General features: G+C 46.3%; 1 protein-coding gene across 2 annotated transcripts in view; it reads right to left on the bottom strand.

The window, feature by feature from the left end:
• The window catches only part of LOC140203799 (spectrin beta chain, non-erythrocytic 1), a 202,318-nt gene that overhangs the window by 56,690 nt on the left and 118,570 nt on the right, over window positions 1–27,058 (bottom strand). For both annotated transcript variants that reach the window (XM_072269879.1, XM_072269878.1), the window contains 3 exons: window positions 7,074–7,298; window positions 5,768–5,857; window positions 2,240–2,518 (listed from right to left, as the gene is read on the bottom strand). In XM_072269879.1, the coding sequence (XP_072125980.1) occupies window positions 2,240–2,518; window positions 5,768–5,857; window positions 7,074–7,298 (594 nt within the window). The remainder of the gene's footprint in view (window positions 1–2,239; window positions 2,519–5,767; window positions 5,858–7,073; window positions 7,299–27,058) is intronic.

The following is a 27,058-nucleotide window of genomic DNA, read 5'->3' as shown; positions in this document are numbered from 1 at the left end:
TGGGAATGAAAGGGTTAATGTATGAGGAGCGATTGATAGCTCTGGGCCTGTACTTGCTGGAGTTTAGAAGAAATGGGGGGGGAGGGGGGGAATCGCATTCACATATCTAATCGCATCAATTGCATCAATCTATTGAATATTCAAAGACCAAGACAGAGTGGATGTGGAGAGGATGTGCCCAATCACAGAGGACCAGAGGATCAGAATAGAAGGATGTCCCTTTAGAACAGAGATGAGAAGAAATGTTTTTAGCCAATGCATGGTGATTCTGTGGAGGCCAAGCCGTTGAGTATATTTAAAGTGGAGGTTGAAAGGTTCTTGATTAATAAAGGGTGTCAACAGTTATGGGGAGAGGGCAGGAGAGAATGGGGTTGAGGGGGTAAAAAAATCCATGATGGAATGGCGGAGCAGACTTGACCGACCAAATAGCCTAATTCTGTTTTCGTGTCTTACGTTGCGACATTTCCAAACACCCAACATCATTCCCAGGTTCACCTGCATCCCACATCTGGTGAAAAGATCCACCCAGCCCTCCACTAGTGGGTAGGCAAAAGATGTTGGGATTTACCGTGACTGTCACAGCCTTCTCACCAATCAAATAATTAACTGAAAACCTTCCATTCGTTTCCCTCAGACCGACAGTTCACAAATCATGTTTTAAGTCATTTCAAAACCTCCGAGTGGAAAGTCAATAAATTTTCAAATGAACTTTTAATTGCCAAACCTCACTGAAATTGTGTATTTATTTTGCATTAAGAGGTGCGTTCGACAAAGGTCTCCTTCGACAACTCTCCCCTGCTTTACCGTTGCAGAGTATCCGGAAAAAAGTTTCTTATTCCATCAGCTCCCCCTTCCGCTCCCACACAACCTCCCTACTCATTCATCTTCTGCTTGGGCTCGCACAATTTGCAGATGGGTCAGCATCTGCAACCAGCCTAATTTGAAGTTGGGGGCCAGAATTAACTGCAGGAAGCTCTTCAGCAGCTGGCCCGGCCATTCCAACGCTCCCTTTCACGGTCAGTCGACTACCTGAAGACGCTGGAGGACTAGCTCAGAGGCAAGCAGCAAGAATTGGTTGGAGCAGACTGAGGGAGAGGGGGAGAGAGAGGGGGGGAGAGGGGGGGGGGAGAGGGGAGAGAGGGGGGAGAGAGGGGGGAGAGAGGGGGGAGAGAGGGGGGAGAGAGGGGGGAGAGAGGGGGGAGAGGGGGGGAGAGGGGGGGAGAGGGGGGGGAGAGGGGAGAGGGGGGAGGGGGGAGGGGGGAGGGGAGAGGGGGGAGGGGGGAGGGGGGAGGGGGAGGGGGGAGGGGGGAGAGGGGGAGAGGGGGGAGAGGGGGGGGAGGGGGGAGAGGGGGGGGAGGGGGGAGGGGGGAGAGGGGAGAGAGGGGGGAGAGGGGGGAGGGGGGAGAGAGGGGGGAGGGGGGAGAGAGGGGGGAGGGGGGAGAGGGGGGGAGGGGGGAGAGGGGGGGAGGGGGGAGAGGGGGGGGAGGGGGGAGAGGGGTGGGAGGGGGGAGAGAGGGGGGAGGGGGGAGAGAGGGGGGAGGGGGGAGAGAGGGGGGAGGGGGGAGAGAGGGGGGAGAGAGGGGGGGAGAGAGGGGGGGAGAGAGGGGGGGAGAGAGGGGGGGGAGAGAGGGGGGGGAGAGAGGGGGTGGAGAGAGGGGGTGGAGAGAGGGGGTGGAGAGAGGGGGTGGAGAGAGGGGGTGGAGAGAGGGGGGGAGAGAGGGGGGGGAGAGAGGGGGGGGAGAGAGGGGGGGGAGAGAGGGGGGGGAGAGAGGGGGGGAGAGAGGGGGGGGGAGAGAGGGGGGGGAGAGAGGGGGGGGAGAGAGGGGGGGGAGAGAGAGGGGGGGAGAGAGGGGGGGGAGAGAGGGGGGAGAGAGGGGGGAGAGAGGGGGGGAGAGAGGGGGGGAGAGAGGGGGGGGAGAGAGGGGGGGAGAGAGGGGGGAGAGAGGGGGGGAGAGAGGGGGGGAGAGAGGGGGGAGAGAGGGGGGGAGAGAGGGGGGGAGAGAGGGGGGGAGAGAGGGGGGAGAGAGGGGGGGGAGAGAGGGGGGGGGAGAGAGGGGCGGGGAGTGAGTGTGTGCGTGTGCATGTGTGTCTGAACATCGATCAGGGCAGAAGAATGAATGAAAAAAATTGGATTTCACTGAAGCATTTTCATCTGCACATCTTTCATCCTGACCCCACGCCCACACAGACATGGGGCTCAGGGTGGAAGAGGTTGCTGTTTCCACCAGGAGCTCCTCACCTTTCCTTTCTCATCCGTCATCATGTGCAGCTCCTGCTCACTCAACCAGGACTCCACCTCGCTGGCGTCGAAGTAATATTGCTGGGCTTGCTGCATCGCGAGCAACCTCTGCTGCCGCTGCTGCGTCTCCTCTTGCAATGTGGCCCACAGCTCCTGGAGCCTCTCCAGACTCAGACGCACGGCATCGGCCTCCGGGCTCTGGATCGAAGCAATGTGTCCGGCCCTCTCTATCACATCGCCGATCCGAGGCTGGTGGCCTTGGATCTCCCGCTGGAGAGTCTGTGAACATCAAAGAGACCGAGTGTCACACAGAGCTGGGAGAGTTCTTGGTTAAGGGACTCAAAACAGTTACGACATCTGGGACTGCACAGGTAAGAATGACCATGGTAAGTCAGGACTGTGGAGACACAGGAAACCGCAGATGCTGGAATCTAGAGGAACAAACCATCTGCAGGAGGAACTCAGCGAGTCAAGCAGCATCCGTTAGGAGTGGAGGGTTCTACTGTAGGGTTTTGACCCAAAACATCAACAGTTAAACTATTGTTGGAATATTGCACCCATTTCTGGTCACCTTGTTATCAGGAGGATGTGGAAGCTTTAGACAGGATGCAGAGGAGATTTACCAGGATGCTGCCTGGATCACAGAGCATGTCCTATGAGGACAGATTAACCATATAACCATATAACAAGTACAGCATGAAAACAGGCCATCTCGGCCCTTCTAGTCCGTGCCGAACTCTTACTCTCACCTAGTCCCACTGACCTACACTCGGCCCATAACCCTCCATTCCTTTCCTGTCCATATAGCTGTCCAATTTAACTTTAGACAACAACATCGAACCTGCCTCAAACATTTCTGCTGGAAGCTCATTCCACACAGCTACCACTCTCTGAGTAAAGAAGTTCCCCCTCATGTTACCCCTAAACTTTTGTCCTTTAACTCGCAACTCATGTCCTCTTGTTTGAATCTCCCCCACTCTCAATGGAAAAAGCCTATCCACGTCAACTCTGTCTATCCCCCTCATAATTTTAAATACCTCTATCAAGTCCCCCCTCAACCTTCTACGTTCCAAAGAATAGAGACCTAAGCAACACACATCAAAGTTGCTGGTGAACGCAGCAGGCCAGGCAGCATCTCTAGGAAGAGGTATAGTCGACGTTTCGGGCCGAGACCCTTCGTCAGGACTAACTGAAGGAAGAGCTAGTAAGAGATTTGAAAGTGGGAGGGGGAGATCCAAAATGATAGGAGAAGACAGGAGGGGGAGGGATGGAGCCAAGAGCTGGACGGGTGATTGGCAAAAGGAATATGAGAGGATCATGGGACAGGAGGCCCAGGGAGAAAGAAAAGACAAAGGCGGGGAAAACCAGAGGATGGGCAAGGGGTATAGTGAGAGGGACAGAGGGAGAAAAAGGAAAGAGGGACAAAGAATGTGTGTATATAAATAAATAATGGGTGGAGTACGAGGGGGAGGTGGGGCATTAGCAGAAGTTAGAGAAGTCGATGTTCATGCCATCAGGTTGGAGGCTACCCAGACAGAATATAAGGTGTTGTTCCTCCAACCTGAGTGCGGCTTCATCTTTACAGTAGAGGAGGCCGTGGATAGACATGTCAGAATGGGAATGGGATGTGGAATTAAAATGTGTGGCCACTGGGAGATCCTGCTTTCTCTGGCGGACAGAGTGTTCAGCGAAACAACCTCCCAGTCTGCGTCGGGTCTCGCCAATATATAGAAGGCCACATCGGGAGCACCGGACGCAGTATATCACCCCAGCCGACTCACAGGTGAATGATGCAGGATCTTGACCAGAGACAATATCAACTCCTTTTGGCACACTGACATTCATAAATCAAACTATTGAGTACAGGAGATAGGATGTTATGCTCAAGTTGTACAAGACATTGGGGAGGCCAAATTTGGAGTAGTGTGTTCAGTTTTGGCCATCTACCTACAGGGAAGATGTAAATAAGGTTGAAAGAGTACAGAGAAAATTTACAAGGTTGTTGTTCGGTCTGGAAGACCAGTGTTATAAGGAAAGACAGAATAGGTCAAGGTTTATCCCTTGGAATGTAGAAGATTGAGGGAAGATTTGATAGAGGTATACAAAATTATGAGGGGTATAGATAGGGTAAATGCAAGCAGGCTTCTTCCGCTAAGTTTGGCTGGGACTATAACCAGAGGTCTCGGGTTAAGGGAGAAAGGTGAAAAGTTTAAGGGGAACGCGAGGGGAAACTTCTTCACTCAGAGGGTTGAGAGAACGTGGAACGAGCTGCCAGCAGAAGTGGTGCATGCGAGCTCGATTTCAACACTTAAGAGGAGTTAGGATAGGTACATGGATAGTAGGCATATGGAGGACTATGGTATCGGTGTAGGTCAATGAGAGTAGGCAATTTAAAAAGGTTCAGTCCTCTGACGGCCCTGTCGGTATTGTTGCAGGACAAGATATCAAGCTGAAGACATCTGATTTACATATTTTAGCCTTTAGCTCTCTTATAGCTAGGAGGAGGCTTTTGTTTAAATGGAAAGATGTTTTTCCTCCTACTTATGCTCAATGGTTATACGATGTTCTGTCATGCTTAGATTTAGAGAAGATTCGTATCAATTTCTGAATCGTGTCAAGACTTTCAAACATTGTGGGGACCTTTTCTGAATTATTTTCAAAACCTTCAATTCGTTGTTTAAATTCAGATGTTGGCTATTATTATTTTTTATTATATGAGAAGGTATTTTACCTTTTTTTCTCCTTAATAAACAGCTTCGGTCTTGGTAGGGGTTAGGATTCTTGTTTTTGTAATAAATTAGTATATTTCAATGTAACTATTGATTAACACATGAATACGGGGTAATGAGATTGTTCTTATGGATAGATATAATGTAATTGGTAGTTTTTTTAAATCTTTTTTGACCTTTTATAGATACTTTCTTGTACTCTGTATTCTTCTATGCAGAAACTAATTTAAAAAATTAGAAAGAAAAAGGTTCAGCAAGAGCTAGATGGGCCAAAGGGCCTGTTTCTGTACTGTACTTTTCTATGACTCCTTCAGCTGCACAGGTACTGCTCAAGCCCCTGAGTTCCTCCTGCAGTTTGCTGGCTGCTTGTGGCTTGGACGGGTATCCAGCCTGTTGGTACTGATACCCAGGTTGCCCATTATCACTCTCGTCATCTCAGAGAGTGGTGCAGCGGGTAGTGTTAACCACCTCAACCAACTCACAGTTCCTACAACCCAGGTTCCTCCCTGAACTTCGGTGCTGTCGGTGTGGAGTTTGCATGCTCCCCATGATTGTGTGGCTCTTGTTTTATCCTGCATCTCAGGGGAGAGTGAAGAGTCAAATACCTGCAACAAATAGCCCCTTTCATGCAGGTGGGCAGCAGGAGAAATGACACAAAGCTGGCCCATTTAAACCCAAGCATGGTCACATGGAACTAAAATTATTGAGAATGCTCCAGAAGCCAGCAAGAACTCGATGGGGCAAGTGGCCTCCTTCCATGTCTTAAACAAATACAGAATTCTCTGTGCCTGTAACTCACCTGAAGTTTCTTCAGAAGAAGCTGTACCGTTTGTAGATTGATACCATGGTCCTTGGACTTGGCCAATGGTAAACGTTCCTCAACCCAGAGCTGTGAGACATAAAACACTGGGCAGGCACTCAGGATGCTAAGAATCAACTTAAATAGTTATATGATTATATTATGATATAGCAGCATTGCAGTATTTCTATACAGTATAAGAAGCATTGTGATATACAGGCCATCCCCAGGTTACCAAAGCCATATTTATGGAGAAGACCAATACACATGAACAAGGTCCTATATTATTCATTATTAAACTTAAAATTCCAACATACATGAATCCATTCCTACGAATGCAGAACTAGCTTTTTTCTACTTTTAGGCCATGTTCTTTCTTAAACTGAGCAATGATGTTTTCCCCCCCAAAGTGTCGCTTCCTCTAAAATTGTTTTTGTTTATGATACTCCATTTGAAGCTGAACACAAGTATAATTTCAGACTACTTTATCACATTGGAATTTGAAGAAGCAAGACGTAACTTTTTTTTAATATGATGTGTTTAATTGCATAACTGCACTGTTAAACATATTATATCAACTAAGCTAAAAATGTTTTGTTGATGATTTTCATTTGTAGTTAGTGCCTGAGGCTTCTCGCTTAACTGTCCAACAGTAAGTGTTACAGCCAGCAAAATGACTAAATAGACATCAGGTGGTGTATGCTGCTGTCAGACAGCGGCCCCTATACTTGAACGATCCCTCTCTTTTGTTGGGAGCAAGGGCCTGTCGGTGCTCGAGTCAGGGGGGCTTGGAGAAGCCGCGCAGAATGTTGTAACATCGGAACAGTGAGTTGCTGGCCTCCCCTCTCGTTGTTGCAAGAGAGATCTCTTTCTCTCTTCCTCAGTGGTGAGAGGGAGCCTGTCTGAGATAAGTGCTGTGTTATGGACTGTAGTTTTTGATGGTGGGGGGGGGGGTCAGCTGGTGCAAGGGAGGACGGCAGGAGTGAGAGGGTTAACACTTTTGCATAGGCAGAGGGAGCTTTGGGGTTCTGATTTTCCGTCATTCATTGTTTGGAGTTTCTTGTTTTGTGGATGTCTGTGAAGAGCAAGAATTTCAGGTTGTATCCTGTATGCATTTTCTAATATTAAGTTGAACCATTCTGAGATGGTGCTTTTTCCACATGACCAATACATGATGTAAAAGCACATTTCATAGACATTGGTACATGAAGCCCTTCTATGAGCTTGGTGTGAGTGACAGTGATGCACAAATAGTAAAGACAGTTTGTTGTAACCACGTGTCATGCTTTTGTGCTGTTGTGCTTACCATCTCATCTTCCATGTCCCGTGTGATCTGGTGGACCTCTTTGGATGCCAACAGAATCCTCCGTCTTTGCTTCAGTGGCTCAATCAGACGCACAATTCTTGTTTCCACGACATTCTGCTTCTCAATGACCTCTTCTTTTCCGGAACCTTCCTGTTGCAGGGTTGCAGCCTGGGCTTGCAACTCCCCCACCTCCTTGTACCAGCCCTCCATCTGGCTCTCCAGTACCTGCAGATCCAAATCAACCAACGTCATTCAGTAAACTTCCAAAATGACCAACAACGTCCGGCTAATCACATACAACCCAACTACAAGCTGTACAAGGTGTTGGCAAGACTGCATTTAGAGTATTGTCTGCAGTTTTGGTCCCCGTGCTTGTAGAATGTTGTCACTAAGCTGGCAAGAGAGCAGAAAAGATCTACAAGGCTGTTGCCAAGACTCAAGCATCTGAATTATGAAGAGAGCTTTGTCATATTCATAGAAAAGTACAGCACAGAAATCTGCCCTTTGGCCCATCTAGTCCATGCTGAAACTATTTAAGCTGCCTACTCCCATCGATCTGCACAAGGACCACAGCCCTCCGTACCCCTACTGTCCATGGCTCATTCTACACTCACACAACCTTCTGAGTGAAGAGGCTTCCGCTCATGTTCCCCTTAAACTTATAACCTTTCACCCTTAACCCATGACCTCTGGTTGTAGTCCACCCAATCTCATTGGAAAATGCATTCCTATCTATATCTATCATAATTTTGTATACCTCTGTTAAATTTCTTGTCAATCTTCTACATTCTAAAGAATAAAGCCCTAGCCTAGTCAATCTTTCCTTATAATTCAGGTCCTCCAGATCTGGCAACAATCTTGTAAATTTTCTCTATACTCTTTCAACCTTATTTACATCTTTCCTGTAGGTAGTTGACCAAAACTTCACACATACTCCAAATTTGGACTCACCAATGCCTCATACAACTTCAAAACATAACATCCCATGTCCTGTACTCAACACTGAGTTATGAAGGCCTGCAGAGCCATGTTGGCTGGAGTCAAGGCTTTATGCTTGGGCTCCTGGTAGTGTCACCAACACCAAATAGGTCAAAGTTTAGAGGCCACACTAAGAGAGGTCCACCAGTACTCCAGGTTTGGAGGTTCAGCTCAGGGCTAACAACCCTGACTGACAAAACAAAATTGTTATGGAAACAACAATGAAGAATCCTTCTACATCTGAGTGTGACGGTACTCCTGAGTCTCCACCCGGGACTTACGTGACTGATGGTAGTGAAAACCAAGAGGAAGCTACTGACACGATGAAGGAAGCCGGGAACACCACCAGAGATGGAGGAACTTCATTGCTGCCCAAAACGCCAGCAATGTAACGGGCAGTAAGTGAGTACACAAGAGGAGAAGAGGCCTAGGACATGATCATATAGGATAGTGGGGCAGGCTTGAGGGCCTACTCCTGCTCCTGTGGGTGATGGGAAAACCAACTCTAGGTAAAGACCAATGAGACCAAAGACTGAACTGAGTAAAACCTTTAACAAACTTGTACAGGTAGGTAACACCTACCTCACTCAAAGGACGATTTCAGTTCACTTATATCAATGCAGGGCCAAGGATTCCACTGAAATACCAACATCCTAAGCTGCTTACTTTAATATGTGCTGTCACAGGTTCATAGAGTCATAGAAAAGTACAGCACAGATACAGGCCATCCGGCCCATCTAGTCCATGCTGAAAGCACTAAGCTGCCTCCTCCCATTGCCTGCACTGGGACCATGGCCCTCCATACCCCTACCATCCATGTACCTACCCAAACCTCAAACACTGAAATCGAGCTCACATGCACCACTGGCAGCTCATTCCATATCCCCCATGACCTTCTGAGTGAAGAAGTTCCCGTTAAAACTTTTCACCTCTCACCATTAACCCACGACCTCTGGTTGTAGTCCCACCCAACCTCAGTGGAAAAAGCTTGCTTGCATTTACCCTGTCTATAACCCCTTATATTTTTTATGCCTCTATCGAATCTCCTTTCAATCTTCTACATTCTAAAGAATAAAGTCTTATCCTTTTCAATCCTTCCTTATAACTCAAGTCCTCCAGATCTGACAACAGCCTTATAAACTTTATGTGTACTCTTTCAAACTTATTGCATTGGCAAACCTGTGATCTTAATAAATTACTTTATAATGTAATTATAAAGTAATAGTAATTTATTATATTACTAATACTATATTATTAATAATAATATACTTAAGTAGAGCACTCTGGGTACTGCCTACTGGCTGAGAACTCTTTTTGCCTATCTTCATCAAATAAAATTCTGTACCTTTCAGTGAACTGCTGAGCAGTAGTGAAGGGGAGAATGTATTGACTGGCTGCATCACAGCCTGGGATGGAAACACCAATGCCCTTTAACGGAAACTCCTACAAAAAGCAGTGAATTCATCCCAGTACATCATAGGTAAAGCCCTCCCAACCACCGAGCACATCAACAGTAAATGTTGTCATAGGAAAGCAGCATCCATCGTCAGTAATCCCCACCACCTAAGCTATGTTCTTTTCTCGCTGCCCCCATCAGATAGAACGTACAAGTGCCTCAGGACTCGCACCACCAGGTTCAGGAACAGTTACTACCCCTCAACCATCAGGCTGCTGAACCAAGAGCGGTAACTACCCTCACTTGCCCATCCGTTGAGATGTTCCTACAACCAACGATCTCACCTTGAGCACTCGTTATCTCATGTTCTCATTATATATTACAATTTATTTATATTTGCATTTTGCACAGTTTGTTGTCTTCCGCACTCTGGTTGATCTTTCATTGATCCTGTTACAGTTACCATTCTATAGATTTGCTAAGTATGCCCACAGGAAAATGAATCTCAGAGTTGTATGTGGTGACATACATATACTCTGATAATAACAAGTTACTTTGAACTTTGAAACTAATAAAACTAGTGATATAGATTTATTGAGTATGCCCGCAGGAAAATGAATCTGGGGGTTGTATATGGTGATGTATATGCACTTTCATAAAAAAAATTTGCTTTGAGCTTTGAGCAGAGTGGAGGTTTGATGATACAGTCAGAGCCAAGGTTCAGACACCCTTCCATCATCAGGAGGTGCTGCATAGAGTCCCACCCCACAATGACCCTGAGAGGCTTCAAAGGAAGATGACATTGCTCTAGAGCTTTGCCTGCTCTAACACAATGAACGATTTCAACTGTAAATGAAATTTTAAAATGCTGCAGATGAAGGAAATCTGAAATAAAAAAAAGAGAAAATGCTGAAACACTCAGCTTTGCTGTAAGTGTTGCAGAACACGGACCTACTCTCAGCAGCACATAATGTAGACCTGTGTTTAGCAACACGTAACACAGGCCTACTCTTTGCAGCACATAACATAGAACTGTAACACAGACCTCACTTAGCAAAATATAACACAGACCTGCTCGCAGCAACACATAAAATGGACCTACCCTTAGCAACACGTAACACTCACCTGCTATTAGCAAAACATGATAAGACCCATTATTAATGCAGAGTACAGACCCTGCAAATAGCAATACCCAACACAGATCCAACCATAATGAGCACACAGCACAGACCCATCATTAGGAACACGTAATGCAGGATAGGAATTAGCAACACATATCACATGAAAAGAACCTGTCATTAACACACGTAACTCTCATTACCAGTATGTGTAACAGACGTGCTACTAATAACACCCAACTCAAAAAAAAAAGGCACATTTACCCGACAACTACACCATATGATTTCCCCACCACAGTTATCTCCTTCGGCATATCCCTCCCTCCCACCTTCTATGCAACTTACAATGATCTTTACCTCGCTTTCCCAGTTCTGAAGAAGGTCTTCCACCTGAAACGTTAACCTGGTTCTCCTTCCACAGATGCAGCCTGACCTGCTGAGTGCTTCCAGCATTTCTGCTTCTATTAAGGATTTTAAACAGTCTTTACGTATCTCTCATAGTCATTCCAAACTATAGTAACTGAAGTAAATAGTTTGAATTATTGTTAAACTTTAGAAATAAATGTTAATTAAAAAACAGCAAATGAAAACAAAATGGTTAGTTACCTCCCTCCTTTCCCTGCTGGTTGCTAAGCCTAGAACTGGGTTTGAGAGGCAGAATTTATTTATTTATTGAGATACAGCACGGAATAAGCCCTTCCGGCCCTTTGAGGGCCACTGCCCAGCAAACCCCCAATTTAATCCGAACCCAATCACGGGACAACTTACAATGTCCAATGAACCTACCGGCCGGTACGTTTTCGGACTGTGGGAGGAAACCGGAGCACCCGGAGGAAACCCACGCGGTCACAGAGAGAACGCACAAACTCCTCCCAGGCAGTGGCGGGAATTGAACCTGGGTCGCTGGTACTGTAAAGCGTTGTGCCTGTTAAACAAGCCACATTCCATGCGAGGACTGCGTGCGGAGTCCAACTGCAAAGCTGTGGACCAGATGCAGTGTGGTCAGTACTCTCTAGGTCTCAGACTGTCAGGGAAGAGACATACGAGACCAGACGCGGGAATCTGCTTGACCAGCTGGAGGGAGATGCAGCATCTTTAGGCGGGGATGGGGGGGGGGGGCAGGAATGCCCATCGCCCTTTACCCTTTCTCCATCTGCTGATCACTCCCTGGCCCCTGTCTCGCTACATCTGCTCTCCTCTTTATACATCTATTATCCCTCTCCATCCAATCCTAACACCCAGTTTTGATTAAGTACATTGACAAATCCTAACACAAACCCCCTCCTCCCCCCGCCACTGCCGCCCGGCCCTCTGAAAACCTCCAGCAGACTTACTGCCATCACGTATTCAAAAGCAAGTGATAAGATGTCTTAGGCTTACTGAAGTTTCTTTTGAGCACAGTTACAAATTCCAGCCAGCAAGTTTTGCCCCAGTAACTCACTGATAAATTAGTTAATTCCTCTCAGCACCCTGTGGCGCATTAGACAGCAACCTTCCCCGACGCTCGACCCCAGCACGGATGGAAAAGGTGCCAGGAGCCGGCCGGGTTCGAACCCCTGACCACTCACCTCGGAGTCCGGTGCTGATGCCACTGCACCACCAGCCGGCAGCTCAATGATAGAAACGAGTGATAATCTAAGTGTGAAATCTGACAAGCAGCAGAAGGCACTTGCAGAGCAAAATTTAGCACAACTCAAAGTCGAGGCACCGGTTGATTAACAGAAACATTTTAAACCATAAGGGTTTAAAACATCAGACCTCTAAGCGGCTTCAGCAGACACAAAACATTAGAACTTAAAATGTAATACTGTCCAAGACTCATCTAGAACATGCCTAGGTTTAATAATCAGGGGCAGAACAAACTGTTGGTTATTAACATAGAACATAGAATAGTACAGCACATTACAGGCCCTTCGGCCCACAATGTTGCGCCAACCCTCAAACCCTGCCTCCCATATAAGCCCCCACCTTAAATTCCTCCATATACCTGTCTAGTCGTCTCTTCACTAGTGTATCTGCCTCCACCACTGACTCAGGCAGTGCATTCCACGCACCAACCACCCTCTGAGTAAAAAACCTTCTTCGAATATCCCCCTTGAACTTCCCACCCCTTACCTTAAAGCCATGTCCTCTTGTATTGAGCAGTGGTGCCCTGGGGAAGAGGCACTGGCTATCCACTCTATCTATTCCTCTTATTATCTTGTACACCTCTATCATGTCTCCTCTCATCCTCCTTCTCTCCAAAGAGTAAAGCCCTAGCTCCCTTAATCTCTGATCATAATGCATACTTTCTAAACCGGGCAGCATCCTGGTAAATCTCCTCTGTACCCTTTCCAATGCTTCCACATCCTTCCTATAGTGAGGTGACCAGAATTGGACACAATACTCCAAGTGTGGCCTAACCAGAGTTTTATAGAGCTGCATCATTACATCGTGACTCTTAAACTCTATCCCTCAACTTATGAAAACTAACACCCCATAAGTTTTCTTAACTACCCTATCCACCTGTGAGGCAACTTTCAGGGATCTGTGGACATGTACCCCGAGATCCCTCTGCTCCTCCACACTACCAAGTATCCTACCATTTATTTTGTACTCTGCCTTGGAGTTTGTCCTTCCAAAGTGTACCACCTCACACTTCTCCGGGTTGAACTCCATCTGCCACTTCTCAGCCCACTTCTGCATCCTATCAATGTCTCTCTGCAATCTTTGACAATCCTCTACACTATCTACAACACCACCAAGCTTGTCGTCACCAAGTTTGCAGACGACACCACCAAAGTTTGTGTCGTCTGCAAACTTGCCAACCAACCCTTCTACCCCCACATCCAGGTCGTTAATAAAAATCACGAAAAGTAGAGGTCCCAGAACAGATCCTTGTGGGACACCACTAGTCACAATCCTCCAATCTGAATGTACTCCCTCCACCACCACCCTCTGCCTTCTGCAGGCAAGCCAATTCTGAATCCACCTGGCCAAACTTCCCTGGATCCCATGCCTTCTAATTTTCTGAATAAGCCTACCGTGTGGCACCTTGTCAAATGCCTTACTAAAATCCATATAGATCACATCCACTGCACCACCCTCATCTATATGCCTGGTCACCTCCTCAAAGAACTCTGTCAGGCTTGTTAGACACGATCTGCCCTTTACAAAGCCATGCTGACTGTCTCTGATCAGACCAAAATCAGATTAAAATAAGTTAGAGGGAAGAGGGTGAAGAACCTGTGTTTTATAACGGTGGTGAGTGTTCAAGTGAAACATGTTCAATAGGAGTAGACAGTTTAAATGGTTCAGCATGAACTAGATAGTCCGAAGGTCCTGTTTCTGTGTTGTACTTTCCTATGATTATCAGAATTAGGAGCAGGAACACTTTAAATTTCAAAGTAAATTTATTATTATAGTACATACATGTCACCATAGAGCACTTAGAGATTTGTTTTCTTGTGGGTATTTACAGGAAGATAAAAGAAATGAAATAGTACTTATGTAATGTTATACTTAAAGACTGACAAGTATCCAATGTGCAAAAGAGGACAAATTGTGCAAATAATAATTTTTTTTTAAAGTAAAAGTTTTTTCTTAAAGAGTCCTTGAAAGTCTGTAGGTTATGGAGTAGGAGTAGAGGTAGGTGAAGCTATCCACACTGTTTCAGGGGCCTGTAAGATCAACTGGTGATCTAAGTGCTATGAGACCCAAGGCCCCTGCACCTCCCACCCGATGAGAGTAGTAGTGAGCATGGCCGGAATGCTGGGAGACCCTGATGATGGATGCTGCTTTCCTGTTGCAGCGCTCCTTGCAAACGTGCTGAATGATGGCCAGGGCTTTGCACGAGCCTGCATAGTATCCAGGACATCTTCAAGGAGTGATGCCTCAAAGAAGCTGGGAGTCCATCATTAGGGACCCCCATCATCCACGACATGCCCTCTTGTCTTTGCTAGCATCATGAAGGAGGTACAGGAGCCTGGAGGGACACATTCAGAGGTTCAGGAACAGCTTCTTCCCCTCTGCCGTCTGATTACTGAAAGGACACTGAATCCATGGGCACGACTTCACTACTTTTTTTATTTCCATTTTTGCATGACTTTAATTTAACTATTTGATATACATATACTTACTGTAACTCACAGGTTTTTTTCTCTACTATTATGTATTGCATTGCGCTGCTGCTGAAAGTCAACAAATTTCATGACATACCCTGGTGATCTTACACCTTCTTCTGATGTTCTTCAATCCTTCAAGCCTGTTCTACCATTCTGAACATAACTCAGCATCTTATGATGAAATCAATGACCATTACTTCAAGTTGAGCAACTGGAATCACCACAGTGAATGGGATCAAAACCTGTTGGTCAAAATGGGCCTCTTTCCATGCAGTGTGATTTATGACTATCCCAATCTGGCAACAGTCCCTGCTTTCTTCCCGGCTCTCATGATTTACTCAGCCCCTGAAACAATGGCGATATTCAAGGGTGGGTGGTGGGGTGGAGATTCATCTCCAGCCAAAGGAGGTGTAAGGTCTTCCTTTCCTCCGCTAGCCTGCAGGTCACTCTTGGGCAAGATGTAGCACCCGCGCCCCCCCCCCCCCCCGCAAGACCAGGGTCACGTAAAACCATGGGAGCAGATGGTGGATGGTCGTATGAGCAGCCGGTGCATAATCACAAGTCCTGGTTATGCGACCACCAATGCCAGGTAGAAAATCTCTGAAGAGTATTGATAACAGCTAGGGGGGTCGGGGGGTCACCCATCTTGTAGAGAGACAGCCTGGAAAAAGGCAATGGCAAACATCTTCCATAGAAAATTTTGCCCACAAGAAGCATAGTCATGGAAAGACCATGATTGTCCACATCATACAACACAACACATAACGAACGAATAATATTCAAGGAGTTAGATGATGCTTTAGCTTCAGCAATGACCTGTGGTAAAGAGTTCTACCGATTACCACTCTCTGGGTGAAGGAATTCCTCATCAACTCCTACAGGACTTATTCCGTATCTTTGCTCTGTGACTCCTCCTGCTGGGTTACTCTATCAGCAATTGTAGGCCGTATCTCAGGTAATGATGAGTTTGAGTACAGAGAGGAAATGAAGAACCTGGTGGCATGGTGCAAAGACAATAACCTATCCATCAACCTCAGCAAGTCGAAGGAATTGGTTGTTGACTTCAGAAGAGGTAGCGGACCGCACAACCCAATTTTCATCGGTGGTGCGCAAGTGGAAGAGGTCAAAAGCTTTAAGTTCCTCAGGGTCAATATCACAAATGACCTGACTTGGTCCAACCAAGCAGAGTTCACTGCCGAGAAGGCCCACCAGCACCTTTACTTCCTGAGAAAACTAAAGAAATTTGGCCTGTCCCCTAAAACCCTCACTAATTTTTATAGATGCACCGTAGAAAAAAATTCTCCTAGGGTGCATCACAACCTGGTATGGAAGTTGTCCTGTCCAAGACCGGAACAAGCTGCAGAAGATCGTGAACATGGCGCAGCACATCACACAAACCAATCTTCCGTCCTTGGACTCACTTTACACCGCACGCTGTCGGAGCAGTGCTGCCAGGATAATCAAGGATACGACCCACCCAGCCAACACACTTTTCATCCCTCTTCCCTCCGGGAGAAGGCTCAGGAGCTTGAAGACTCATACAGCCAGATTTGGGAACAGCTTCTTTCCAACTGTGATAAGACAGCTGAACGGATCCTGACCCAGATCTGGGCCGTACCCTCCAAATATCCGGACCTGCCACTTGGATTTTTTTGCACTACCTTACTTTCCATTTTTCTATTTTCTATTTATGATTTATAATTTAAATTTTTAATATTTACTAATTTTAACTATTTTTAATATATTTAATATTTAATATTTGTAATCCAGGGAGTGTGAAGCGCAGAATCAAATATGGCTGTGTTGATTATACATTCTGGTACAATTGTTTGGCAACAATAAAGTATAAAGTATAAAAGTAACTTCCTTCCCACACCGGTTGTATATTCCTGCGAGACTTTTGGTTTCTTCAGATCATTTCCCATTCTTCTAAACTTCCTCCTCAGAAAAGGGGAGCAAAACTTGGGGTGTGGTCTCACCTGGATGACCTTGATCCTGGTTGAATCCTCTCATCAGTAAGATTAAATATCAGATTTCTTTATCGCATGTGCAACGAAACACACAGTGAGATGCACCATTTATATCCACGACCAACACAATCCAAGGATGCTCTGGGGGCAGCCCACAAGTGTTTACATGCTTCTGGTGCCAACATAGCATGCCCACAACTCACTATCCCTGATCCACATGCCTTTGGAACATCAGGGAAAACTGGCGTACCCAGAGGAAACCCATGTGACCACAGGGAAAACGTACAAATTCCTTACAGACGCTAGCAGGAAGTAAATCCTGATCATGGACCTCACTGGGGGATCAGATGTAGAGATGGTCACTAACTCTAAACTTCTTGGTGTCATGATATTAGAAGATCTGTTCTGGAATCAGCATGTACAGGGGCCTTGGGTCCCACACCACCAGGTTCAGTTACAGTTATAATCCATCGACCATCAGGCTCCTGAACCAGCATGGAGTACTTCACTCATCTCAACTCGGAACTGATTCCACAACCTACAGACTCACTTTCAAAGCCTCTACAACTCATGTTCTCAGTATTATTTATTAATCATTATTTAACTGATTATTAATTGTTTACTTATTGTTTATATTTGCTCAGCTCATCTTCTTTTGCACATTGGTTGTTAGTCAGTCTTTGTTTGTGTGTAGTTTCTCACTGGCTCTTTTGCATTCCTCTGTTCTACTGTGAATGCTTCCAAGAAAATGAATCTCAAGGTGGTATATAGTGACCTATGGAGCAGTATATACTGTATATATGAGATATAGTACAATCTCAAGGTAGCATATGGTGTATACGTGCTTTGATAATCAATTTACTTTGAAGCCTGAATCGCTGGCTCTGTAGAGTGTCGTGCTGACTGCTATACTACCATACCACCCTGCAGCGAAGGATGACATACCACTTGCTTAAAAAGCAAACCCACTGCACTACACGGCTGGGGTCGCCTACTGTGTTCGGTGCTCCCGCTGCGGCCTCCTCTACATTGGTGAGGCCCGCTGTAAGTTGCGGGAGCACTTCAACGAGTACCTTCGCTCCATCCTCCTCCAGCTGGATTTCCCGGTGGCCTAATATTTTAATTCTAATTCCCATGCCCATTCCAAAGTGCTGATCATTGAAAATGTGGCCCCCTCAGGTTGAAGAAGCAACACCTTATATTCCATCCAGGTGCTCTCCATCTGATGGCATGAATATCGATTTCTCCTTCTGGTAAAAAAAAAATCCCTACTCTGGCCCTTTACTTCTTCTCCCCTGCCTATCACCTCCTTCCTTCCCTTCCTCCTATTGCCCACTCACTTCTCCTATCAGATTTCTTTTTCTCCAGCCCTTGACCTTTCCCACCCACCTGAGCTTCATGTGTCACCTTCCAGCCAGCCTCTTTCCCTTCCCTCCACCTTTTTTATTCAGGCATCTTCCCCCTTTCTTCTCAGTCCTGAAAGAGGATATCAGCCCCAAACGTCGACTGTCTACTCTCTTCCATCGATGCTGCCTGACCTGCGGATCTCCTCCAATGTTATGAGAGTGGTGCTTTCCATCTCCATTCTCTGGAGGCTTTCTCATGCCTAACATTCAAGTCTCACTGCACTTCACAGCTGATTGCTGCCCGCATGGTAATTGGCTGTTTCTGCCATCGAAGTGGATCACATTCATCAACATTACACTGCACCCACCCACTGACTCAACCTTTCCAAGAAGCACTGAAACCTCTCTGCATCCCCCTTCGTAGCTTACACTCCCACACAAACGTGTCATCCGCAGGGTTGGAGAAGCCACTTTTAACCTTTATGTTCGGTCCATGTCGACTACATCAGCTGCAACGATTTGGTCAAAAACCATAAGAGATATCACACACAGAATGTCCTGCTGGAGGAATTCAGCAGGTCAGCCCTGAAGAAGAGCTTTGGCCCAAAAGATTAACACTTTATTCCTTTCCATGAACTCTGCGTGTGTGGGGTGTGAGAGTGTGTGTGTGTGTGTGTGTGTGTGTGTGTGTGTGTGTGTGTGTGTGTGTGTGTGTGTATGTGTGTGTGTGAGAGAGAGTGAGAGAGTGAGAGAGTGAGAGAGTGAGAGAGTGAGTGAGTGAGAGTGAGTGAGTGAGAGAGAGCCTGAGTGTGTACGCAAATACACACTTCGATATCTCTTCAAAAAAAATTTAATCAGAATCAGATCTAATATCACTGGCATATTTGAAATTAGTTGTTATGCAGCAGCAATACATAATAAAAACTGTAAATTACAGTAAGTATATAGCAACACACATAAAATTTGCTGGTGAACGCAGCAGGCCAGGCAGCATCTCTAGGAAGAGGTTCAGTCAACGTTTCGGGCCGAGACCCTTCGTCAGGACTAACTGAAGGAAGAGCTAGTAAGAGATTTGAAAGTGGGAGGGGGAGGGGAGATCCAAAATGATAGGAGAAGACAGGAGGGGGAGGGATGGAGCCAAGAGCTGGACAGGTGATTGGCAAAAGGGAGAGGATCATGGGACAGGGGGCCCAGGGAGAAAGAAAAGGGGGAGGGGGGGGAAAACACAGAGGATATTTTTTTTTAAAGTTAAATTAAATAAATAGTGCAAAAAGAGGGGGAAAAAAAAGTAATGTAGCATTTATGGGTTCAATGTCCATCCAGAAATGGATGGCTGACGGGAAGAAGTTATTCCTGAATAGTTCAGTGTGTGTCCTCAGGCTCCTGTACCTCCGCCCTCATTGTAGCAATGATAAGAGGGCATGTCCTGAGGGTGCCCTCCCCCCCCACCATACCAGATGGTGATGCACTCAGTTGGAATGCTCTCCATGGTACGCCTGCGGAAATTTGCGAGTGTCTTTGGGCTGGCAGATAATCAAAGTGGTCAGATAGAAATCACCCTAAAATAGAGTTAAACTGTCTGTCTTTGCTTTCCTAAGTGCAGAATAACCGTGTCCCTCAGAATATTTTTCCACAATAACTTTCCTAGAGTCACAGGCCTGTCATCATCTGGCTCATCCCTGTGTCGCTCTTGAATAAAAATAGTTCTCTAGTCAATCAACACTTTACAGATGGCCAACAAACAGTTACAAAACTATCAGTGCCCCAGCAATCTCCTCCTTTGCCTCTTAAAGCAGCTTGGGGGATATCGCAGGCTCTTCCTCCTTAGCAGCATGAGAATTGGTACGTCACTAAACATATTGGCAATACCTACAGATGTACAGTGGAGAGAATTCTGACTGGTTGCATCACAGCCTGGCATTGAGTCTCCAATGCACAGAATCACAAGAAGCCGCAGAGGGTTGTAGAGTCTGCCACCTCCATCCTGGGCACCACCGTTCACAGGTCTTCAGTGCCTCAAGATGGCGCTTCCATCATCGACAGCCTTCTCCACCCACAATGTGCCCTCGACTCATTACTATCATCACGGAGGAGGAACACGATCTTGGACAGCCACACTGAATGTATTAAGAAGAGCTTCTTCACCTCTGTCATCAGATATCTGAATGGAGTACTAGCTCACAAACACTATCTCATTTTTCATCTTTGGCACTATTAATTCATTTTTAATTTATGGCAGTTTTTATGGCTTCCATTGTCTGCTTAGCCCACTGCCCTATGCTCATGACCGCTTGGCTAGGCACAGCCCAAATACCATCTAAAAATTTGCTGCTGCTGCAACTTTTGTTCGCAGAATCTCAGGTGGTGATGAGAGGGCGTACAGGAGCAAGACAGATCAGCTGGTTGAGTGGTGTCGCAGGAACAGCCTTGCATTCAACATCAGTAAGATCAAAGAATTCACTGTGGACTTCAAAAACGGTAAGATGAGGGAACACACACCAGTCCTCATCAAGGGATCAGAAGTGTAAAGGGTGAGCGATTTCAAGTTCCTGGGTGGCAGCATCTCTGGGGATCTATCCTGGGCCCCGCATATCCACGCAATTACAAAGAAAGCACGACAGTGGCAATATTTCATTAGGAGTTTGAGGAGATTTGCAAATTTCCACAGATGTATCCTGGAGAGCATTCCAACTGGCTGCATTACCATTTGGTATGGGGTGGGGGGTGGGGGGGCGGAGGGAGGGGAAAAGAGCCACTGCACAGGATTGAAGTAAGCTGCAGGAAGTTGTAAACTCAGTCAGCTCCATCATGGGCACCAGCCACCGTAGTATCCAGGATATCTTCAAGGAGCGATGCCGCAAAAAAGGCAGCATCCCTCACTGAGGACCCCCATCATCCAGGATATGCTGTCTTCTCATTACTACCATCAAGAAGGAGGTACAGAAGCCTGAAGGTACGCACTCAATGATTCAGGAACTCCTCTCCCCCTGCCATCAGACATCTGAATGTACATTGAATCCATGAACACTACTTCACTACTTTTAATTCCACTTCCCATCCCCATTCCGATATGTCTATCCATGGCTTCCTCCACTGTCGTGATGAGACCACACTTAGATTGGAGGAACAACACCTTATATTCCATCTGGGTAGCCTCCAACCTGATGGCATGAACACTGATTTTTCGAACTCCTGGTAATGCCTCCAACACACTCCCTCTCCTTCACCCTTTCCCCTCTCTCGCCTTATCTCCGTGCCTGTCCATCGCCTCCCTCTGGTGCTCCTCTCACCTTTTCTTTATTCCATGGCCTTCTGTCCTCTCCTATCAGACTCCCCCTTCTCACCAATCAACTTCCCAGCTCTTTACCTCATCCCTCCCCCTCCAGGTTTCACTATCACCTTGTGTGCCTCGCTCCCCTCCCCCCCCAACCCACATAAATCTACTCCTCAGTTTTCTCTCCAGTCCTGTTGAACAGTCTCAGCTACTTACTACTTTACTCTGTACTCTTTTCTCTCTTTACACTATTTATTAATTTAACTGTTTTTCACATATACACACACACATACATTTACTGCAATTTACAGTTTAATTATGTATTGCAATATACTGCTACTGCATAACAACAAATTTCATGACATATGCTGGTGTTATTAAATGTGATTCTATTTTCCTGCACAAATAATATTTCACCACATTTGTCAGTGATGGTAAACTTAATTCTGATCTCATCAGGCCCTGGGAATTAAATCTAACAGTACTTCTTAATGGGCTTTGTTCGAGAATTGTCACCTACCCTTCCCTGAATTTTCCAATCGTTTTGCTCTTCTCCTGAGTGAGCACAGAACAGAAGTCTTCACTCAAGGCCTCCTGCCTCAGACACACAGATTGACCCTCTGAACCCAATTCTTCCCCTGTTACCCGCTTTTAATCTTCCTAAATCCAGCCCAGTGACATTGTGCTGGCATCGGACAGGGTTCACAGGAATGATTCCGGGAATTAAAGGGTTATTGTATGAGGAGCAATTGATGGATCTGGGAATTACTCGCTGGAATTTAGAAGAATGAGGGGGATCTTATTGAAACCTACTGAATGTTGAAAGGTCTCAATAGAGTGGATGTGGAGAAGATATTTTCAATATTCTCTGCCTCCTCTTTTCATTCCCCACCCACTTTATTTTCTAAGCACTCTCCTACACTTTTTCTTGTCCTATTTGCACTTCTGCCAGTGTGCTTCCATCTTTCTGACATCTTCTGGTATAGAGGGTTCCTCGAACTTTCTATCTTACCTTTCATCCTTAGAACAGTACAGGCCCTTCAGCCCACAATGTTGTGCCAACCTTTTAATCTTCTCCAAGACCAATCTAATCCTTCCCTCCCACACAGCCCTCCATTTTTCTTTCATCCAACACATTGACTCTGAATTCTATTTCACTTTTACACAACTTTTAGAGAATCCTTAAAGTTGTAGCTGGGGGTGGTAGTGGGGACAAGCTCCCACTATCCATTAAATGCTCACAAGGGTGTAAACCTCAAATAGCCACTGACAACCACATCCAGATCCTGGCGTTCAAATGTAGCTTAGCTACCAAGCCCGATGGAACCATTTCTACTGACACGAGAAGGGGCAAAGATGGAGTACTAGCGCCTTGAAGCCAGTCACTTTGGGCAGATGGGGCTCGTCAGCCGTGGTTGGCAACTCATCTCTCAAACCTCCACTGCCGTTGCAGCTGTACCCACTCATGGGGAAGGCTCCTGGAGTAAACCCTGAGGGGAAAAATCCAGAGCTGGAGTCCCTAAGGCAGTCCTACATTGAGTTCAATGCTGACTGACAACCCCTGCAACTCTGCTGGTGCCAAACTGTATCGGTCTCCACCGATCCTTTGGGTTCATCAGATGCATAGAAAGGGGGAACTTGCTACATGGGCAACAGCTTGCTCTCCATATCATACTGACCAGGCTTGTGTATCTAGACAGTGAGGACGCAATATCCATGGTCACCTCTGACTGACGGAGACGAAGAAGAACAAGAAGAAGAGGACGAGAATATAAGAGCAAGGATGTAATGTTGATGCTTTGTAAGGCACTGGTGAAGCCTCACTTGGAGTATTGTGAGCAGTCTCGGGACCCCTGTTTCCATCCAGGGGGTCAGTGTGGACATGGTGGAGGATTACAAATACCTGGGTATACGAATTGACAATAAACTGGACTGGTCAAAGAACACTGAGGCTGTCTACAAGAAGGGTCAGAGCCGTCTCTCTTTCCTGAGGAGACTGAGGTCCTTTAACATCTGCCGGACGATGCTGAGGATATTCTACGAGTCTGTGGTGGCCAGTGTGATCATGTTTGCTGGTGTGTGCTGGGGCAGCAGGCTGAGGGTAGCTGACACCAACAGAATCAACAAACTCATTCGTAAGGCTGGTGATACTGTGGGGATGGAACTGAACTCTCTGACGGTGGTGTCTGAAAAGAGGATGCTGTCCAAGTTGCATGCCACCTTGGACAATGTCTCCCATCCTCTACATAATGACATAATGTACTGGTTGGGCACAGGAGTACATTCAGCCAGAGACTCATTCCACCGAGATGCAACACAGAGCGTCATAGGAAGTCATTCCTGCCTGTGGCCATCAAACTTCACAACTCCTCCCTTGGAGGGTCAGACACCCTGAGCCAATAGGCTGGTCCTACACTTATTTCCTGGCATAATTTACATATTACTATTTAATTATTTATGGTTTTATTACTATTTAATTATTTATGGTGCAACTGTAATGAAAACCAATTTCCCCTGGGATCAATAAAGTATGACTATGAAAGGATGTGCTGAAGTTGGAGAAGGTACAGAGGTGGTTCACAAGAATGGTTCTGGCAATGGAAGGGTTAACATATGAGGAGTGATTGATGGCCTGTACGTATTGGAATTTGGAAGAATGATGGGGAATGTTACTGAAACCTATCGACTGTTGAAGGGCTTAGATAGAGTGGGTGTAGACAGGATGCTCCCGATAGTGGGGGAGTCTTATGGTTTTGTAATCTTCCACTTATCAGATATAGATTTCCAATAGACCCCCAAACCTACTTTTCACTGACCCTATCATCTGACATTGAAATCCACATTCCCCTCACTCATGACCTTAGTCCATTCATCCTTTCAATAAATATCTTAATATTTCAGAGTTCTTATCACCGACTTTTTCCTAAAGTTGTCATCATCAGGAGTGGTAGCGAAGATAAGCTTCCACTACCTATTAAATGCTCCCAATGGCGTGTGTCTCAAATAGCCTCTGACAACCAAGTCCAGCTCCTGGCCTTCACGTGTGGCTTAGTTACTAAGCCTGGCAGAATTATTTCTATTTCAGGAGAAGGGGCAAAGGCGGGTTACTGGCACCTTAAAAAAAAGTCGCTTCGGGCAGATTGGGCTTGACTGCTTGGCAGTTCATCGAGGAGAAAGAAAACTGACCTCAAAACCCTGCTGCCTGACAGCCATACCCGCTCATCAGCGAGTAAACCCTGACGAAAAATCCAGAGCTGAACTTCGCAAGGCAGCTCCATGGCAGTTTAACGCTGACAGGCAACTGGCCACAGGGGCCAAACTGTATCGGTCTCTGCCATTTCTTTGATTCATCAGCTGTGTGGAGAGGGCTGCATGGGCAACAGCTTGCTCTCCATATCGTACCGCCCTGGCTGACATATTGACTTCGATGCAAACAGCTAGGATGACCCCAACCAACAGAGAGCGTTAACAGATCATCATCTCCAAAGTACCTTCAATCACTTGTCCGCCTCTGAGCAATAACAATAAATCCTTCTCATGGGGCTATCAACAGAAATCTGCCCTTGATCTGCTTTTAAAATTCCACTTCCTCTTTGCTTTGGCGATCACCGTTGACATTAAAGAACTTGATTTTTTTAAGACAAAATAATCTCTTTCCAAAGTAAAATATATTAACGTTGATGTCTTCTGTACTGTTCTATTACAATTTTGCACATCATTAGTACTGCTGCCACTCTTGTGGCTCCCTGGGGTGGCAACACAACTACAATAATTGAGGGACTACCTCAACAAACCCAGCTGCTCCCTCTCCAGTAGCAGAAGACCCCAACACTTCGGTCCTTCCCCACTGTGGTGACTGCACCGAGATTGAGTCCATTCCTCAGCCCCTGTCCCTGAAGTCTAGCATGTGCCAGTCCATCAGATCGTAAGATATAGGAGCAAGATTCGGCCATTTGGCCCATCTGGTCTGCTCTGCCATTTCATCAGGGCTGATCCATTTCCCTCTTGGCCTCTATCTCCTGCCTTCTCCCCGTATCCCTTCAAGCCCTGACTGATCAAGAACCGGTCAACGTCCGCCTTAAATATACCCAACGACTTGGTCTCTGCAGCTGCCTGTGGCAACAAATTCCACAGGTTCACCACTCTCCGGCTAAAGAAATTCTTCCTCATCTCCGTTCTAAATGGATGTCCTTCTATTCCGAGGCTGTACCCGCTGATCCTATACTCCCCCCACCTTAGAAAACATCCTCTCCACAGCCACTCTATCAAGGCCTTTCAATATTCGAAAGGTTTCAATGAGATCCCCACCTCATTCTTCTAAATTCCAGCGAGTACAGGCCCAGAGCCATCAAACGCTTAAGCTTTGGATAAGCTTTTCATTCTTACAATCATTCTCGTGAACCTCCTCTGGATTCTCGTCAAGGTCAGCACATCCTTTCTTAGATCAGGAGCCCAAAACTGTAAACAATGCTCCAAGTGAGGCCTCACCAGTGCTTTATAAAGCTTCAGCATTACATCCTTGCTTTAATGCCCCCTGGTACAATACCCTATTATTCTGACACCTCTCTACATATTCTGCTCCGCTAGCTCCTACAAGTGTTGAGAGATCTGCAGCACAACTCGAGCAAAGTGATTGTCCCCTTCTGTGTTTCTAAGCTCCACCTCCTTTAAAAAGCCTTCTGGGATATCCTCACCCGGTAATGCAATGATGGACTCCTTAATCAATGCTACCATGTTCCTTTCCTGATGCACTGCCCCATCAACGCAGCCTTTTCAACCAGAAATAAAAGCACAGAAAATGCTCAAAACACTCAATAGCATCTGTGGAGAGAGGAACAGAGTTAACGTTTGAGGACACAAACACGAGGAAATCTGCAGATGCTGGAATTTCAAGCAACACACACAAAAATTGCTGGTGAACGCAGCAATTTTTATTTTAAAATTCAGCATTTTATTGCTTAATGTTTGAGGACTGAGATCCCTTGAAAGTGGCTACACAGGAGGATAGGCTGGTGAAGGTGATGTATGGTTTGAGCTTGCCTTTAGTAATCAAGGTTCTGCGTGGTGGGGTGGAGATACGCCTCCACCAAAGGAGGTGTAAGGCACCCCTTCCCTCCGCTGGCCTGCAGGTCACCCTTGGGCACCTGCTTATCCCTCCTCGCCCCACTAATTATGGTCACGTGAAGCAATGGTAGCAGGTGCCACCATTGCTTGGCTGCATGAGCAGCTGGTGCTGATTGAAGGGTCTCGGTCCAAAAATTTCAACTGTTTATTCATTTCCATAGATGCTGCCTGAACCGCTGAGTTCCTCCAGCATTTTGTGCGTCACGCAGCTAGTGCACGTCACAAGTCCTGGTTATGCGACCGCTTACACCACTCTCTGAAGAGTATTGACCGCTCTCTGAAGAGTATTGATAATGGATGGGGTCACCCATCCTGTAAAGACGCGCCCCAGAAGGCAAACTGCTTCTGTAGAAAAATTTGCGAAGAACAACAATGGTCATGGAAAGACCATGATCGTCCACATCATACAACACAGCACATGATGATGATGTGATGATGATGACTGAGTTCAAGTGTCAGAAGGCTACATTGAAGCTCCATGAAAATCTGGTCAGACCACTTCTAGAGTATTGAATTAAGTTCTGGTTTCACATTATGGGAAGGAAGTGGAGTCTTTGGGGAGGGTGCAGAAGAGGTTTACCAGGATGCTGCTTGGATTAGAGGGCATGTGCAAAGGAGAGAGTTAGGACAAACTTGAGTTGTTTTTCCTGTAGCAGCAGAGGCTGAGGACAGACAT

Source organism: Mobula birostris, chromosome 10 (assembly GCF_030028105.1).
Source record: "Mobula birostris isolate sMobBir1 chromosome 10, sMobBir1.hap1, whole genome shotgun sequence".
NCBI classification, from domain to species: domain Eukaryota; kingdom Metazoa; phylum Chordata; class Chondrichthyes; order Myliobatiformes; family Myliobatidae; genus Mobula; species Mobula birostris.
Note: the sequence above shows the minus strand (reverse complement) of the source record. Positions and strands in the feature narration are given on the sequence as shown.